This window comes from Poecile atricapillus, chromosome 8 (assembly GCF_030490865.1).
Source record: "Poecile atricapillus isolate bPoeAtr1 chromosome 8, bPoeAtr1.hap1, whole genome shotgun sequence".
NCBI classification, from domain to species: domain Eukaryota; kingdom Metazoa; phylum Chordata; class Aves; order Passeriformes; family Paridae; genus Poecile; species Poecile atricapillus.
In genome coordinates, this window is record NC_081256.1 from 19021893 (window position 1) to 19040439 (window position 18547).

Below are 18547 nucleotides of genomic sequence, written 5' to 3' on the forward strand. Positions count from 1 at the left end.
GAAAAAGAATAAACATAGGGAAGAAATGTCATTTGGGGCCAGGAGTACACTGATATTTGCAATAATTAAGAGGTTTGTATGAGACCATAAAGCCTTTTTCCAGTTGCCACCAGATCTGTAAAACCATTTGTTCAAAACAAAATCAATAAAATATTGTTTCTGAAGCTTTTGTGATACTGTTTCATCCCTAGAGATCCTGGCTAATTTCTACATTTAAAGAGCCTTCCAACAAAAAATTATGGTTTTGTCAAAGTATCCTGGCATTACACAAGTTGATTAAAATGTATTATTTTAGTATTATAAATAAAATATATAGTATTATTTTATTTTGAGTGGGGCCAAAATAATATTGAAATATTGTGTGGAATTATATTCACAGAAACTATTTTGCATTTTCAGTCTGCAAAACTCTTACAAACATAAATTTGATATGAAGAAGTAATTTAATTGCTTCAAAGATTAAAATAAGCCAAAACCTGATGTGTGAAACATATAAACTGAGCCAAAAATAATTCCATTTCAATCCTAGATTATGAGAAATTTCAATATATTTTTGTTTCATTCATTTCAGAGTAGAAAAACTTTCAAAATTGGATAGTTCTTGAAAAATCCTAAAATTTAAATTCTAACTAATGCCTATTGCAGTAGGAGCTCTAGGCTGTGCCAGCATTCCCTTTTTTGTCAAGTCATCAAATTAAAGCATCTTGTTTTTCCCTCAGGAAGTTTCACCTTTGCCAGCTCAGGTTTCTCTAACACAAGCAGTGTGTTCTCCTTCCCTGGACAGGAACTGCTGATCTGCCATATGCCAAAATCTGGGATCCCAGGCACTGCTCCGTGCCCTCACACAGAGCACCCATGGCTGTCTTTAGAGAGTCAGGGAACAGAGCACTGGGGCAACAGCCTGTCACACTTGAGGGGATTTTCAAAATGCTGTGTTTGCCCCTCTTTTCAGTTAATCACCATACTTCTCACTTCTGCTGTACACTCCTTTTTATTAACTGTTTGCATGTTGATTCTATTCTCACTGTGGCTCCATCAGTTTAATGACACTACTGAGACTTTTATCAACATACACAACCAGATTCTTCCCCTAAAGGAGCACTGGCAAAGAAATCAGCTTCATTAACTGCTAGTCACAGCCAAGAATACCCCATTTCACTGAGTTCTTTTTCTTGACTATGGCTCCTTACAACAGTAAATTGAACAGCCACAGTGAGTGAAGATAAATGGAGTGGAGCTGGTGTGAACATAAGCAGGGGAAACTGGAAAGTCTGGATGCACAGTTTTGAGCATTCCATTTGGATACTGTGTAGCCTGTTCTGCAGATGAGGCTCAGAAATGACATTTGAATCAATAATTCCCCTAACATGGATTTGGGATTTGGGTTTAAAGACTTCTCTGATTTAAAAATAAACAGCAGAAGGGATATTTCTCTGAGCAGTAACTGTACCTCCAGAACAGAACAACAAAGCACCAGTGGTCAGTGCAGAGTCATGAGAATTCCTTTTATTTGCTGTGGGCACTCCAGCACAGAGCCCATACCCAGTTTCAGTGTCACCTGGGCCACCGCCAGTGTTTACCATAACAGAGCCCTGGTACTGATGTCCAAGATTAAATTCTTGAATTACAACAAGGAGTCTGAGGTTGTATAGTTTCTGTGTTTCCTTTGTCCTCAGGACACACCTGGATACTGCAGCACTCTCATATGGCATTGATATTATTAACACCTGGTAGCATTTAGTCATCAGGACTCAAATCCTGCTGCTGATTCAGCACCTTTATGCCAATCTGGTGAGTGGGCCAGCACTGCAGCATTCTCCCTCCAGGACACCCACATGGGCAGCCTGTCTCCACACAGTGACTCTGAGATAGGACTGCAGGAAATCCTCTTAAAAACATGCCCAGGTCATGCTAAACCTCTCCATCTTCTGGCCTGGTCTCAGCTTCCAGCCAATGTGAGCAAAGCAGCTGGGCACCGACACACCCCGTGTCCCTCCAGCCCAAATGCTCCTCACCTCCTCCAGGACTCTGAACTGCTACGTGCTGCTTGTCCTTGTCTGGCAGAAAACAGGCCAGTGGCACAAAGAAGCCCTTCATCCAGTACTGGAGCTGAGAAGCAGATGGATTTGGACAGACAATTTCCAATTCACTTTTCAGTTTTGTTTTACAGGTTTTCAACACTTATTGATTTTATGATATGATATAGTATCATCCATTAATAACTTGTTATCTGGGCAATGTTTAGCTAAAATGTGGTCTGATGTTTATTTGAGCAAACATTCCAATTTCACACAAACAAAGTTTTTATTCAGGCACAGATAAATGATGGTTAATGACCTCCAGGACTGTTGACATTATTATCTGATATTTTCAAGCCTTTACCTCAGAATATAGGTGAGGCACCATGAATTCAAACATAGGAACAGTAATGTTCAAAGGAAACAGAAGATTTTAAAAAGCAAGATCCAGACATCAAAGTTCTTAAGATGGGCTTTAAAAACAAGGTTTTTATAAAATAAATTAAATATAAAATCTATTTTTGTGACTTCAGAACCTATCTATTGCACACACTTCATAATTAAGCATTTTCTTCTGCATCTGAGATGTAGAACTTCCTCTGACTCCATGCTTAACATCAAATTCTTAACCTCACCTTTTCCCCCAGCCTCCCAAGCCTCTCTGCAAAAGGTCAGTCTTTCAACATATCCTTACAGTCATCAATTTACAATTAGACTGTTTTTTTGTGAAAAGCAATTTGCAGCCAAAGACACTGAGGACAAGACAAGGAATACTGATACCCTTTTTATTCCCCATATTAGTCCTCTTAAGCAATGAAACTTCTGTAACCACATTGTCAACCTGCTCATTTGACAGTTTGTCTCCTCCAAATAGTTTTTGAACTTAAGGTCTCTTTGAATGAAATTTGATAGACAAGGTGATAAAACTTCTACACATTAGATAAAAACTGGTGACTGATAAAGAAAAATAAGCTGCAGGCAGAGAAGGGAAGCTGGAGCTGGAGCTGCTGCTCTGAAAACCATAACCAAAGCAAATTTATCTAACATTGCATTTGTATTGAGGGCATCCTGTTTACACACAGCAGATAAAAATAAAACATGCCACATTTACATATTTTTCCATCCTACTTAGGGGAATTCCTGTTTAGTGCAGAGCCACCCCAAGAATTGTGAATCTTTTTTGGTTTTGGCATCAAGACCACCAAGATCTGAAGCTCTGGGGAATTTCAGACTAAAAAAAAAGAGAAGCCAGCCCAGAATTCACCTCTAAGCAAGTGGAACCACACGTATCTGTATTAGCTGGACTCTGGCTTGGGAGCAGGAACAGGAGTGGCTGCAGAGCAGCACAGTAGGAGCCAGGAAAGGCCTTGCTGCCTGCACAGGTGACTGAGCTGTGCCATGTGGTGACACCAGCTTGGGTGTGAAGCTCTCCTGCAGAGGGCAGAGAACAGTCTGCTCATAGCAGCTGTGCTCCCAGGAAACCAGGGATATTTATAAATAGTTACAGCTGCAACTTAGGAAAGGAGGAATTGGTTATTGCCTATCATCTCCTTTATGTGTCAGCTCTCCTTTTCCTATCCCTCTAGTTTAAAGTTATATTTATTACGCATTTCATACACTGCTTTTCAAACGGGAAAGATAAGCCTCTTTTTGATGTGTTCTCCCAGTGCTCTGGTTATGTTTAAGATGGATGTTTATTACCATATCCTTAAAGTTTGAATGTGGATCACCTCTTACTGTTGCAAGTCAAGCCTTGGTAAAAGTCATAAACGAGGTTTTAATGCACTATGCAAGAGAAATGCCATGTTTGGATAAACATTTATATTCCTTCCAGCAATCTATTTACACAGGTGGCTTCATTAAAGCAGCACACAAAACTTAAAAGTAATAAATATAAAAACAAAATAAGTTTTTAAAAAGATATCAAACTGAAGGAGAAGTGATAAAAATACATTATCCTGACTTAAGTACAACCAATATTTAATTAACTGCTCTCACTGTGCCTGGAGTTCTTGTCAATGTTGTACTTTAATAATAGAGTTCAATCTTTCTTTTCCAAAAAAATCAAGGACAAAACTCTCTAGAGTGGGAACAGAATCTTTACTTCCACAGTCAATTTTGCAGGAATTGCACATTTCCACTGTTTATTCATACTGTTTCAATTTCATACATAAAATATACATAAGCTATGGTCAAAAAAATGATGAGTGTCACAATGAAAACCTAGAACAGAAGAGGAAAAAAAGAACAATCTGCAAACAACAGACAGCTAAGGGAATTATGTTATAAATCACCTAATCCAATGCTTTTCTTCAGTATCACTGCCCATTTAAGAAAATTAACCAGTATTGTAATAAATGAATTGAGGTGCAATTTGGAACACAACAATAATGGGAATTTTATTTTTAACTGATGAGATATATTTCAAATGTCTTTGATTATTTACACAACATTTATTTCACTGCTTTTTTTTCCATCTTCTGTAAAAGTTTCTGAGTAATTATAATGAAATATTGTAAAACCAAACCAAAAGAAATTCCCTTTTTCATCAGAACTGTTGTACATCCACCCCAGTATCCATCCATCTCTCCCAGTGGCAAAAGACAATTGTGGTTAGAAGAAGCTTATGACCTGCCCCTCTCTGCAAACCATTCGTCTTGTACTTTTCCAGCACCCAGAATCATTGTACCAGGGACTTTAAAGGGTAATCTTCTGCTGAGTCCTTCTCATATCCAGGTAAGCACCTGCTGCCCATGAACTTTTCTAAGCAATTGCTGCCCCCAATAACCGTATCTGCATCCAGATCTTTTTCTGTGGCAACAACTTCCACAAGAGGGGAGCCTGTTTTTAACCATTTTAATCCTATTCATGATGGTTTTGCATGCCCTTGGTTCTAATATTCTAAGATGCTCCACTTCACTTATCTATCACCAGAGAACTGTTAGGTGTGTCCTGAACTAACTATGAATGAAATCCACTGCTTCAGCTCAGTCCATTTTAAAACATGGTTTCTCAGACAACAGACATGCTAAGAGGTGGATTTTTTTTTAAACAAAGATTAATGAAATAAGGTAATTGTTAAAGATGATAATTCACTGTATTTCTGAAGGTTTCTCAAAAAAAATAAGTAAAAATTCCCTTCACAGACAAAGATGTAAATCCAAGTCATAGAATCATTGAATGCTTTGGGTTGCAAAAGACCTTAAAGATCATCTAGTTTCCAACTCCCAAGTCAATTATACAGCCAGCACCTTTTCTGTGAGAAGCTAATCCAATCTTCACATCAACCTGGATTTGGAAAATTCCTCATCTGAGTCTGACCTTGCAGTTTTAGACTCACTTTGCATTTTCGTATTTTCTTATTCAGTGTTTGAATTTTGTATTCCATCTTCAGCCACTCCCTGACAAGCAATTACTGTCGTTTAACAATGTCTTAAACTATCCTGAATAAAAAAATTTGAATACAATGAGACAACATCTCATCCTTTCTGCTTAGGAGAGGATATTGGCATATCCCTGAAAGGTATAAATCTTACTAGGTACTGCATTATTTTATTAAATACAAAATTTACCAGCAATTCTCTAATGGAGTCTATGAAGGCTATTACAGCCAAAAAGCACACAAAACTGCTCAGGCTGAGAATGAGAAGGAAGTTTTATGTAACTTTTTGCCATACCTAGATTACATGGGTATTAGGCCAGTCAGTCCCTTTCTGAGTACCAGTCTGAAATTATGTAAAGGTGATAGAAATCTGCTCTAAATTTTATTGAGCTGGAGGAGAAGCAGGTACTCACATAGCAGCTACAGACCACCAGCCAGCAGTGCACCTTGAGCTATGTCCTTTTTCCACATCTGAGTGAATTCCTTATTTCCCTGTCACTAGTTGCCTGGTGGTTAAGGATCTGTAAAAACAGGGATATGGATATAGCCATAATTTGACCACAAATACTTCAGCATATTTTCAGTTTAACTGTTTTAATAGTAAACAGAAGACCAAGATTATATAATATCCGCACATATAAACTGGACCTTCTTACTGCCAGGCTCAGCCTTACACTGTTAAAAGTAAATACTTTCCATGGTAAAGTACCATTGCACAATGCCTGCTTAAAGAATCACCAACAGGCCCTTTGAAGGGTAGTCCAGATAGTGTTATAAAGCCTACTTTCCTCAAAATCTACTCAATCACTATATAATCATTTACTTGCTGTTTGCAAATGTTAATCCAGGGTCAAGGTAATGGCTGTCTAACATGATACTTAAATTTAAAACCATGCCCTTTTAGCATTCATTTACAACTTTGGTGGGCTGCTCTGATTTAAAAGCAAGCTGGCTTTATCAAGGCATGGGCATAAGTGACCTAACACTGCAAACAAAATGCTGCTTCTAGCTTCAGCTTTTTTTCTAACACTACTGCAGTGCTCTAATGCCCAAATTACACCTGCAGACTGTAACACCATTGAAACAGATGCAAGAGTGGCCCTGGATTTGGTCAACAGACATCGCAGAGATGGTTATGTTTTTGGTTTATTCCGTGTTGCTGATGCACATGAACTACATTTAGTAAGTATGAACTTAAAGGCTGATTTACACAAGACTGTGATTTTTAAATTTTTAATGAGCCAGCTCATTAAGAGCTTATGTTTATTGCTTTTACTAGAACAATGTTGATGTAATCCAATGAATCAGCTGTGATTTACACCATCTCAATATTCATTTGTGTATGACTTACTGCACATAAGCTTGATTTCAAACAATGCGAAATGGCTTCTCTTCTCTTGGTCAGAAGGATGTTGGCATAAGAGATGCTCTGAACAGCTTTATACAACTCTGGAAATTAATCTGCCCTGTCTGCTGTCTGGTGTCAGATGTTATACTCAAAATTTATATTCAGGTTTCTTTAATCTATGAATGTCTAACATTAATTAGACCAATGTACCCTGCAAGACTGGTATTTTGTTATTATCTTAATTTCAGAGATAGCTGAATAAACTGGTGGAAAGGGGAAAAAGGCAGAGGAAGTCAAAGGAGTTGTTACTCTGCAAAACAGGAGAGGGACTGGATAGAGAATCTCTATCGGTCATTTCCTATTTCCTTCCTATTTCTATTTCTGTTTCCTAGAGAAGATACATAAGCCTTTCTCAATGACTGCTGAAATGCCAAAACAAATCAATAGCAGAAAAAGCAATAGAATAAAAATGTCTTTAACTAGTACATAAAAGAGACCAAGGACAGGCAGATTTACTAATCCATCCACCTGGTAGCTTTTAGCTGCTTGACTAAGATATTGGTGTCAAGGCACACATGCATCGTCCCAAAAGTCTCAGTATGGCAACAGAAAAAACAGGCCAGTTTTTGATGGAGCTTCTTAGTACTGCCTGTAAGGACAGGTACAGACTCAGAAAGTGACCCAAAGCCCAGGTTATCACAGGTCTTCAGGTACACCTGCAAAAAAACCTGATGGATTGTTTTGCTTTTCAAAGACAAGAATGCAGCAAGTTATACATTGTGTTCTACACAGTAGCCAGGCAGTTAAAGAGCTTAATCTAGGAAGGATCTCCTCTGCATTAAGAGATTTAAACTCTGAATTCTCCTGTCCTTGAAGAATTCTGCTGCCATGCAGTTATGTGCGTGCCACCCCTCTGAAGTGGTACCATCAGGCAGTAAGACATGCAAAATTCATTGGATGAATGATAAAAAGAGAAGTTGTGTCTAAAAAGAAAAAATCTCAGTGTTTCTACATTTTAAGCAACAATTGTCTATATAAAGTATAAACCATAACTTGGAATATGGGCTAGTGCTGAGGATCCACACTTCCAGATGAATGCTATAAATACTAGAATACCATGTTTATGTTTTGCTTTGTACCCTTAATGAATTTTGCCATCTTTGCAGTCCAGGGCCACAGCTTCAGGTGTCACACAGTGTCTACAAAAACAGAAAAGGCACTTCTGACTGCTAAAGAATCCTCCCTGTAAGGTTTCTGTATCTTCTCAGACCCAAAGCCACCAGATGTGACCTCCTGCACACTAATCATGTACACTATTGTGCAAGAATTCTTTTTTGCTCCACTGCCAAGATAACATTAATAATACGTATATATTAAAAAGAAAAAAAAAAGACCAGAACATTTTTTTTGTTTCTTCATCCAATAGTGTACAACAGGTTTGTCACATCAGCCCCCTCAGAAATCTAAGCAGAGCAATTCCAGCCAAATCTCTACTGGGTTTACACGGGAACTCTAGAAGCATAAGATACTCAAGTATTCACAACAAAACAGTTCTGGACTTGTGCAGAACTGTAGTGACTAAAATGCTTTTAAAACAACCAAGAAGGAACCATTTTTTTCCTCAAGAGCTATTGAGCAGATGAACAGAGGAATTTTCTACTGCATATTTGGATGTAGACACTTAACCCCTATTTTAAAATCAGAGACAATGCTAAGATACACAAATATTGCAAAACAAGCATTTAACATGACATTGGTGGGCTCTCACTAATGAAAATATTACACTAGACTGCAGCAATTCTTTCACGAGGTCTCATCTCTACAGAAACACTGAAAAAGGAGCCTGAGTGGATGGAACTTCATAAAAAGTGAGGACACTTATTCACAGTGAAGGGCTTTGTATGACTTTATCTAAATGACAAAATACATGTGTTTATTCTGAATGTCCATACAAGGGCTGAATAAAATTTAAATTATCCATTCCAAAACTGTTTCTGTGGGTCACAGAAAATTCTTAGCATGATATCCCATTACGCTGCCATCCAAGTTCAAATTTTAATTCTCCTAATCCTATTTGCTCAGGAGACAGAACATAGTGGAAGAGTTTCAGAGTTAAGGATTCTGATTGGGATTATTAGAGTTTTATTGCATCACTCCCTGAATAAACTGAGCAGGAAGCAAACTCTGAAAGAGTATCTGGTCACTAAGGTAATTTGAAATGGATGTAGATACATAATTGGCTGCCTGATGTCCTAATAGAACAGTATGTTCTGTGGGAAAACCAGAAAGAGGGAATGGCAACATTTTACCACCAGCATTTTCCCTACTTGATGAATGTCAGATTAACAACAGACACTTCTCACAGGTTATCAACAAAAGGATAAGAGCCAACAGTTGTTACTTGCAGGAGGGGAAATTCTGACTACATATAAGGCTAAAAAAATCATGGAGAAAGTTGTTAAGTACTAGAATGGCCCAGAGAGGTTGTGGAATGCCTGTCTTGGTGATATAGAGAATGTAGTTGAAACTTTGAAGTTTCAGCTTTGCCTTGAGCAAGTGGCTGGACAACATGACCTCCAAAGATCCCTTCCATGAACCCTTTCTATGCTTGTCTGCTCTGAAACACCTTAATAGAGAACTGGAGAAGCTTCACTAAAGGTTAAACATATTGACCTCAACGAAAGTTTCTTTCAGATCAAGCTTCTTGCCTACAAACACCTTTTTCACTTGCACTTCTCTTCCAGGGAAATTCAACGGTCCTCTACTTAACTTTGGATGTGCTGGAAACTGAATGCTCTGTCTTATCCAGAAGACACTGGGAGTCCTGTGAATACAGTGACACCTACCCAATGGCAAGTAATGGCATCTGCACCAAATCATACACAATAATGCACTAAATTTATCTTCTTCTGAACTTTCCAAAAATTTGTGTCACAAAATCTCTCAGTGAAGACTGGGCTTTAATGTCGCTCATTCTAAACCAAAATCTATCTAATTCTAGAATTGCTAAATATATGCTAAAGGCTTGGGAAAGGATTGACTCTTCAAATAACTATAGCTCTATTTAACTTGTTGTCTCAAAGGAACAATGCTCCACATTCCACTGCTTGTAGCAGGATTTATGTTTTAAGGGTAATTTGCTGACAACTGAAGGGCACTAGAAATTATTTTTTAAGCATGTTCCTGGTATATGAGCCAGAAATACCAGTGGTATATTTTGTCAGTTTTCTATCATAGCATTTGTGGTATGACAATGTGAAATACTGGTAGTGTCAGTACATGAACGATATACAGCAATACTTGTCCTTCCTTTTGCACTCCAATGATGAGCGCTCCCAAAACTTTAAGTAGGAGAGTTGTGATACTATGACAAAATATAAAACAGAAAGGCTAGGAGGAGAGAATAGAAAGCATTTATTTTTTTTTTAATGGAGGAAAGGAATGGATGAAAAGTCCAACCACTTTTGACAAAGATTTGTGTAACGTGGCATTCTAACTTTCCCTGCCATCTTGTCTTATCCTACTCTAAGTATCAGGATGACTAAGAAAGCTAGTTTGGTTTTCCATTGTCTACTCTATCGTGCAAACTGAGAATTAAAATAAAGGCTCTTGTAGACAGAGATCCCATTTTATCTGAAGACAAATTTTGAGTGGTACATGATCAAACATTGCATTAATGACCACATCTGTTATTCTTAGAGGTACTGCACATTAAAAGGAGGTATAATTTCTATGATAGCCTACATCCAATTAAATCCAGCGAAAATAACATCATAATCATGTATTCTTTTTTCCTCTCAGGACTTTGGGCAATGTAAGATTATCACATATACAAACCATCTGCTGAAGAAACCTCAACTATATGGATTTAATTGTACACTAAGTCCAGGTAAAATAACCACTGCTGTAAGCCAATGCAAACCTCAAGCCAGCCCTCGCACCGAAGTCAGTACACTACCAGTGTATGGAAACCATAACAGATTCATTCATCTGCTTGTAATTCATATTTTAGATAATTCAAATGGAATGTTAAGAATGAGTAATAGAATTAAGGTTACCCTACTCCTCTAAACCAGACTTTATTGATGTCAGATGATATTACCATTCCAGTCCACCAAAATATGATAATGAATATGAGAACAAATACAAACTCTGGAAGTCTACACTTAGGGTGGTAAGATTCTAAGGTGATTTATAAGAATACTCAGTTTCATGGGTTTGGGTTTTTTTACATTACAGGACAAACCCATATTTGTGGAGCGAGAGACAAGTATTTCACTTCCAAGGAAACTCTGCATTTAAGTTTCTCATTATGAGTTCACATTAAGGCATGGGCACACTCCCAAGAGTATTAATATCCACTGCAATATTAGTAAATTATTTGTTTTCACAGTTCCACCTGATGTAGTAGAGTGCAAAGATTGTCCGGTGAAACTTGAAGCCTTAGAAGTCACTGAGCAACATAGAGATATTGCTAAAAAGGCCCTGAAGAAATTCAACAGTGAAGGTAACCACACAAACAACTTCGCTGTGGATAAAGTTGAAAGAATTTTAAAGATGGTAAGTGGCATTTTTTCCTAGAATTACTTAGAAATGACACAATTTTGTGAGGAACTCCAAGACAATGGGATCAGAACTCAAACCCTTCTAGGATCAGATCTAAGTTGAATGTCCTACTTTGGCAAAGACTTGTTATTAACTTCAGTTTAGATATGTGAAAGCAAAAGGATTTCTTATTTGCTGAAGAACTATGGCGGTGTGATGACATTCAGAAGGTAAGGCCTTCATTGTGGACGTATTTTAAGTTTGAATGCCTAATTACCTATCATGACATACATGAGTTTATTTACTACTGAGCAGATTTCAAGACGGACAATCATGTATTATCACAGTCACATATTTTGTCAGTTGCAGACAATTTTTTACTCTTAGAGTACTTAGCACATGGGTACAACAAACAGTGGAACATGCTCAGCATCATTTTGTCTCTTGATGCAGAGCAAAGCAGCACTCTGAGGACAAGAGGTGAATTTGTGCTGTAACACTTGAAGAACTTCAGGGTCTGGTAAATATCTCCATATCTAAGTGATGTCAACATGAAGACTTATCCTTTGGGTGATTTGAAGTATATTAATAACAAAATTTCTTGTTGGTAGATACTGGAGACTTTCACTTAAACAGCATGGGATCATTCTGCCAACACATGTGTCAGCTCAGGACACCTCTGTAATGAGGTCCCATGGCTCCCACCATAATACATGCTGATCTTGGAAACTGCCTAAATGATAGCATGCCAACCCACCTCCCTGCAGCTTTTAATATTGCTCAGAAACCTGACAGTATCCCACACCGTAGCCCTGTGCACAATGTATCCCTACTGCCATTTAGAAAGGGATTGTTTTCACATTGCCTGGGTTTGTGTGTTTCTCCCCAAACACTTTGTTTTCACACTTCACCATGTTCAGCTACAGCAACACTTTACATTGTACCGCTGGATTTTAATGCTCAGAAACTATGAATTACAATAAAAAAACCATACCATAAAGTACGTGCACACACTTTAAACCTATTTAGTTAAACTAGTGAAACTCGTGTGCACACATGCTAAGGACACCTTCAACACAGACTTGAAATAAAAGTACTGCTATAGTTGGAAATTAAAATGAAACACCTCTTTATGGATTTTAATAGGATCACAAAGGTTTTCTCCCATGTTCATATGGAGGCCTTCTCCATAACTAATGCCCTTGACAACAGAGAAAGCAACATTCTCACAGTAACTAGCAGAATTTCACCTTAAATTGACAGCAGCACTGTAATATACTCCCATCACTGGAAAGGGGTGGTTGTCATCCAATAGATCTCTACTTTCACAGGAGCAGCAGCTCAGCTTAGGGAGAAGACTCTAAGGACATTACTTCCTAAACTCACAGGCTGTAAAAGTAACAGATTTTATAACATACACATACTAAACAAAGAATTAAAAAAAAAAAATTAAAAAACAAGCGTTCCTAGAAGGTGTAAGGGTGTGAGATATAAATTATCTAACCTGTTTTCCTTGCTGAATATGTGTATGTGCATGAACAGTTGAACAGGACAGGTAAGGAAAGCATGAGGTAGATGGGATTTTGACAATAAGATGATGTATGGTTGCTCTGAAAATTACAAGACTTTAAATACACTTAGTTACCACTTCTTCTTTGACCTCTTGGTTTCAGACTGCCTCCCGTGAAGGTCACATTTTGGGATTCTCTATAAAAGAGACCAACTGTTCCAAATCTATGCAGGAAACAGATCAGGCATTGGAATGTGATTTTCTGCATGACTGGCACGCTGTAAGTAAAGTCTTAGGATGAGAACTGATATAATGGGTGGTACCAAGAAGATTCTACCAATATATATTCAAGTGTTTATTATAAGCATGCACCTAAACTCAAAACCAAAAATCCAGCATGTTCAAGCCCAAATCCTAATTTTACAGCTGCTCCTTAACCTTTTATAAGGAAACAGTCTGAACTCTCAAATCTTAATGTAACTGGAATCCAGCATGTTAGAGGCCTAGAGTTTTTCGGGTTATATCTGGTTTTTGCATTCAAATTGTAGCCAATTCCTATCAAATCATTCATGTCCATAAAAACTTTTACACCAATATGAGTCATAGATCCTGAAAAAAATATATATCTTATGTCATCCCAGTGAGCTCAGGCTCACTTTTTTCTCTGCTGCAGAGGAGCAGAGATTGGAATAATTCAATCTCATCTGCAGAAAACTATCCAAGTATTCTATTCACCCCATTTTTCCATTACTATTATAGTCTACACCAAAGAAACAGGCAAGATCTCATAATTTCAGAATAAATTATTCTCCAGAAACTAAAATGAAATTATGAAATAAAACATGGAAAAAATAGAATATATAAAATTTTTGGTTTATATACATCCATCACCTTCTATGGCTTTTTATACTCCAGAAGAGTGGAAAAGGCTGTGAATTAACTGGTAAGGGAGCCACAAATTCACTAGTACAAAGCACAACACAGATGGCTATAGAGAGTTTGAATTCTGTTCTCAGTGCTTCCATCGATGCTGTTTGTGTGTAAAATGCCATTACCATTCGTAGTCACTGATCATAATGGGCTACTAATGGCCCAAACAAATATCAAGATAAAGCACCCAGTACAGAGAGCATACACAGAACCCATCACCTGAGTTCTGTGCTCTTTCACATGAGCAATTCCACACACAATGACTGGACAGCAGGAGAAAGTCACAGCAAACAGAATGCTAAGGGAAGCAATGCAAAAAAATTAAAATAAATAGTTTTTTAAAAAAATAAATGGAAGAAACTTCTGCCTTGAGCTTTGTCTGAAGCAACATAGTGACACAATGCCGGATTTTGAGACCTGAATTACAGAATAGTCCAATCTGAACAGATGTTTGACAAGCAAAGACAGAAAAAAAAAAAAAAAAAATCAGGCACACAAGGATACTCATTTTGGAGGCATTAGTAGCTGGCCAATCTCTTAGACATCAAAAGGGAAGCAAGATGCAGAGTAGCAGACCTCTAGGTGGACATGGTGAAGTGCATCTAGAGTACATCACAGTCAGGAACCCTCAAAAATGGCACATATTTGAATCATTATTAAACACTGGCAAACATTGGTTGGAAGGCTCAGGATCTGGCTAAGTTATGTGAACATACTTAGATGTCAAAGGAATAGCCTAACTTGTAAAATGTTGAACATTCAGCAGTTTGTATTAATTTCATCACAAGAACCCAGATGTGCATTGTGGGTTTTTTCCTTGTCTTTTGCTTAGCACACCGGATTCTGCAAGGCAAGAATTATCAGTGACGCAGATGAAGCTGAGGGAACAGATATAAGCTGTGAAATCTTCCATCCCTGGGTATGTACTCAGTTATGGACACATCTTTGGCTGCATCCTCGTGCAGGTTACAGCAACCTTGCTTAGTCCAGACTGGCAGATGATGGTAACATTTATGCCAATATTGCCTGTGGGTGATGCAGCACGTCAGGACGGACTGACCTGCAAGTCCTAGGTCAGTCAAAGGATGAAAGAGAATTGAGCTGTCCCTACTACTCCTTCCAAGAGTGTCTTCTCTCGGTTCAATCACTTGACTAAGTATAAGTGAGAGATTGGCAAGCAAGTTCAAAGAAATTTTAGAAAGCAATAGGAGGGGAGATGATCTTTATCATATTTGGTATTCCAGTTTACATCACAACAGCTATTCCAGTGTGGATTTATTTTGTTTTGATCTATCACAAATATTTCTCAGCTACTTATATAATTTTGGCATAATGTAGTGTTTCCAGCAGATTTTCAGTAACTTGGCATGTAATTATCTACTCCTTCTCCTCCATTGTGAAAAAAATGCACATTTTTTTCCTTGAAGATCATCAGGCTATGAATGCAAACCTACTAACTCCCACCTCTCTCTTGCTCATCAATTTCTTCTTCCTTATCAACACTTGATTAATACTTTCTCCCTGGTGTTTTTATAAACAGCACCATGGCTGTGGGCGAAGAGGGAAATATTCAGCTCTGGGACATCCACACAGACATCCCCATTGTCATCGTCATTTTGGTCACAGACATCACCATAAGCATCACCACAGACATGAATGTCCTCCCTTTTCTCAGTCCAGACCTGAAGACCCTGAGCATAACCCCAAATCCAGCAAGGAAGATCAAGACAACAATAAAGGACTTTCTTCTCCCCCTCCTCCCCATGATGAACCAGACCACCATCCTACTCCTCCTCCTCATGGACCAGATCATGACCATCGTCCTCACCACCATGGACCACCCTGTCCCCCTCCTCAGGGACCAGATCATGATCATCCTCCTCACCCCCATGGACCACCCTGTCCCCCTCCTCATGGACCAGATCATGATCATCCTCCTCACCACCATGGACCACCCTGTCCCCCTCCTCATGGACCAGATCACCACCATCGTCCTCACCACCATGGACCACCCTGTCCCCCTCCTCATGGACAGGATCATGATCATCCTCCTCACCACCATGGACCACCCTGTCCCCCTCCTCAGGGACCAGATCATGATCATCCTCCTCACCCCCATGGACCACCCTGTCCCCCTCCTCACAGATCAGGTCACCACCATCGTCCTCACCACCATGGACCACCCTGTCCTCCTCCTCCAGGACACCCTCCTCATCACTGTTATCACTATCACAGACAACATCACAACAAGACAAGCATATCAGGAAAGTATTTTCCATGCCATGTAACAGGAGCTGTCTATCGCATCCCAGTCCTAAATCAGCAGGATTCTCTCACACCTCCCACTGCAAATTTTCCTGAACTATCCCAATGCAACTTTCACTTTTCCAGCACTGGCTCAAAACTAAAGGAGATGGAAGAAGCTCCAGGTTTTCCAGATCACCCTGCACAATCAAAATCATGCCCTGGAAAACCCAAATTTGACCTTCCAAAAATTTTGCCTTTATTTCCTCATAGCTTTGTAACAGAAAATTCTCCTATATGACCTCAGAGAAAGATGTTCCTGGCTTGATAATTTCAGGGGTAATCACAGTCCTACAGTCAATGAAAGCAGCACATGGAAAAGCATTCAGCTTCTAGGAAGGAGAATCACTGAAAATAATCATTAAGTATTTCAACCTGCTTCTTCATCCTAGCTATCTCAAGCTGCACTGTAACTAAAAAGCCCAAAAATTCTGAGTCCCTCAGATAATGTGAATGGGTAAAAATTTCCCCGGAAAATAATGCTCCTCCAGGTCTAAGAAAAAAGAAAGTTCTCCAATAGTGCAAAATAGAGCATCAAAAATCTTGCATTTTTTTCATCATTCGTAATTATAATGTACTTCTCCAAGGAATCTGACCTAGAGGAAATTTGAATGCTTTCCATAAAAAGTAATCATGACACTGCATTCAAGCTTCATACAGATTTTAAAAAAATAAAAACCATGCAAACATTTTCTTCTTGACACAGTTGTCTGTTTCATTTTTTGGGGGTTTTTTATGACACGTAATTAGCTATTAGATATTGAACTAGAAATTATATTAAACTATTAAACTATTTTGTTATTAAACATCCACAAAGCAAACTCTACCACAAATTGACTAATGGTGTTTGGGTTAGCACTTTCTCTAGAAGAGGTCTGAGAACAGTTAATGACTTGCTGTCTCACTGCAGGGTGGCCTGCACAGGTGCTTCCATCGCTACAGCTGCTGGTGGTGATACATAGAAATATTGCAGTCAAGGACAGCCCTTCTCAAATAGTTCATAATTGCTCTCAGGGGAAGAGAAAAGCAGATGCATGTAATAACTCTTCCATGTAAATGTTTTCTTTATTGCTAAACCTTCCTCACTGGAAACTGAGTTGGCAGGAGCAGGAAGAAGGAATAGTGGTGCCTCTTTATACTCCAGCCCCCATCAAGGTCGAGTCCATTCAGATTGTCCGGGGACAAGCAAGCTGGCTCAGAATAGCAATGTCATAAGCAAGAATATGGGATTAATCTCAAAAAAGTAATTTGATCGTCCAAAAAGCTTTTTAATGGCATAAAGTCAAACACAGTGCAAGGGCCACATTGAAGAAAAAGAAACAAAATGAAGATTCAGTGTGACTGAGTGAAGATTGACTAATTTTTAAAAGTATCTTATTATGTATGAACAGACTTATTTCTGGTGTAGTTTATCCACGGTCTCTAAAGTGTATTTTCTTTAATCAAAACTTGTAGCAAATGTGGTGATCTGGCCCTGGCTGGGTGCCAGGCACCCACTAAAGCTGCTCTGTCACTGCCCTCCTCAGCCAGACAGGGGAGAGAAAATACAACAGAAGGCTCATGGGTCAAGGTAAGGACAGAGAAATAACTCACCAAATACCACCACAGGCAAAACTGACTGAACTTGGGGAAATTGGTTTATTACTAATCAAACAAGAGTAAGGGAATGAGAAATAAAGTCAAAAATTTAAAACACCTTCTTCCCACCCCTCCCTTCTTCCCAGGCTTAATTTTTCTCCTGATTTTCTCTACCTTCTCCCCTAGCTGGTGCAGGGGAATGGGAATTGCAGTCAGCTCATCACATGTTGCTTCTGCCCTTCCTTTTTCCTCAGGATAAGGACTCCTTACATCCTCCCTTGCTCCAGGCTAGGGATCCCTCCCATTGGAAGCAGTTCCTCATGAACTGCCTCAGTGTACGTACTTTACATGGTGTGCAGTCCTTTAGGAACAAACTACTCCAGCATGGGTGCCCTCACAAGTCCTGCCAGCAAACCTGCTCCAGCACAGGCTTCCACAGGGTCATAACCTCCACTGGACATTCACCTGCTCTGGCGTGGGATCCTCCATGAGCTGCAGGTGAATCCCCGCTCCACCACTGACCTCCAGGGGCTGTAGTGGCACAGCTGCCTCACCACTGGTCTGCTCCATAGGCTGCAAGAAAATCTCAGCTCCATACCCACAGCAGCTCCTCCCACACCTTCTTCATGGGCCATGGGGTTTGCGTAGCTGTTTTCCTCACATACTCCTCTCTCCTGTTCTTTCCCAGTTCCCCTTTTTTCCCCTTCTCCACTATGTTCTCCCACAGGCACTACCACCAGCACTGATGGACTCAGCCAGAACTGGATCCATCTTGGAGCTGACTGGCATTGGCTCTGTCAGACATAGCAGAACCTTCCAGCAGCTTCTCACAGAAGCCACCCCTGTAATCCCCTGCTGTCAAAACCTTGCCACGCAACACAATACAGCAAGACACAGCTGGAATACAGGGGCCGAGGCAATCCCAAGGTGTT

The 18547-nt window shown here is 39.2% G+C and overlaps 1 protein-coding gene across 1 annotated transcript; it reads left to right on the plus strand.

Moving 5' to 3' along the window:
• Positions 1–6301: 6301 nt before the first annotated feature.
• Positions 6302–16738, plus strand: HRG (histidine rich glycoprotein). The gene is made up of 7 exons (XM_058843679.1): positions 6302–6582; positions 9493–9600; positions 10550–10637; positions 11142–11308; positions 12967–13083; positions 14566–14652; positions 15274–16738. The coding sequence occupies exons 1-7, from the start codon at positions 6397–6399 to the stop codon at positions 16276–16278; spliced, it is 1758 nt and encodes a 585-aa protein (XP_058699662.1). The 5' UTR covers positions 6302–6396; the 3' UTR covers positions 16279–16738.
• Positions 16739–18547: the final 1809 nt, after the last annotated feature.

Coding starts and splice junctions, on each gene's coding strand:
- HRG (XM_058843679.1), top strand. CDS start 6,397: ATGCTGCTTCTAGCTTCAGCTTTTTTTCTAACACTACTGCAGTGCTCT. Junction 6,583..9,492: donor ATGCACATGAACTACATTTA/GTAAGTATGAAC, acceptor CTTCTCTTCCAG/GGAAATTCAACGGTCCTCTA. Junction 10,638..11,141: donor TAATTGTACACTAAGTCCAG/GTAAAATAACCA, acceptor TTGTTTTCACAG/TTCCACCTGATGTAGTAGAG.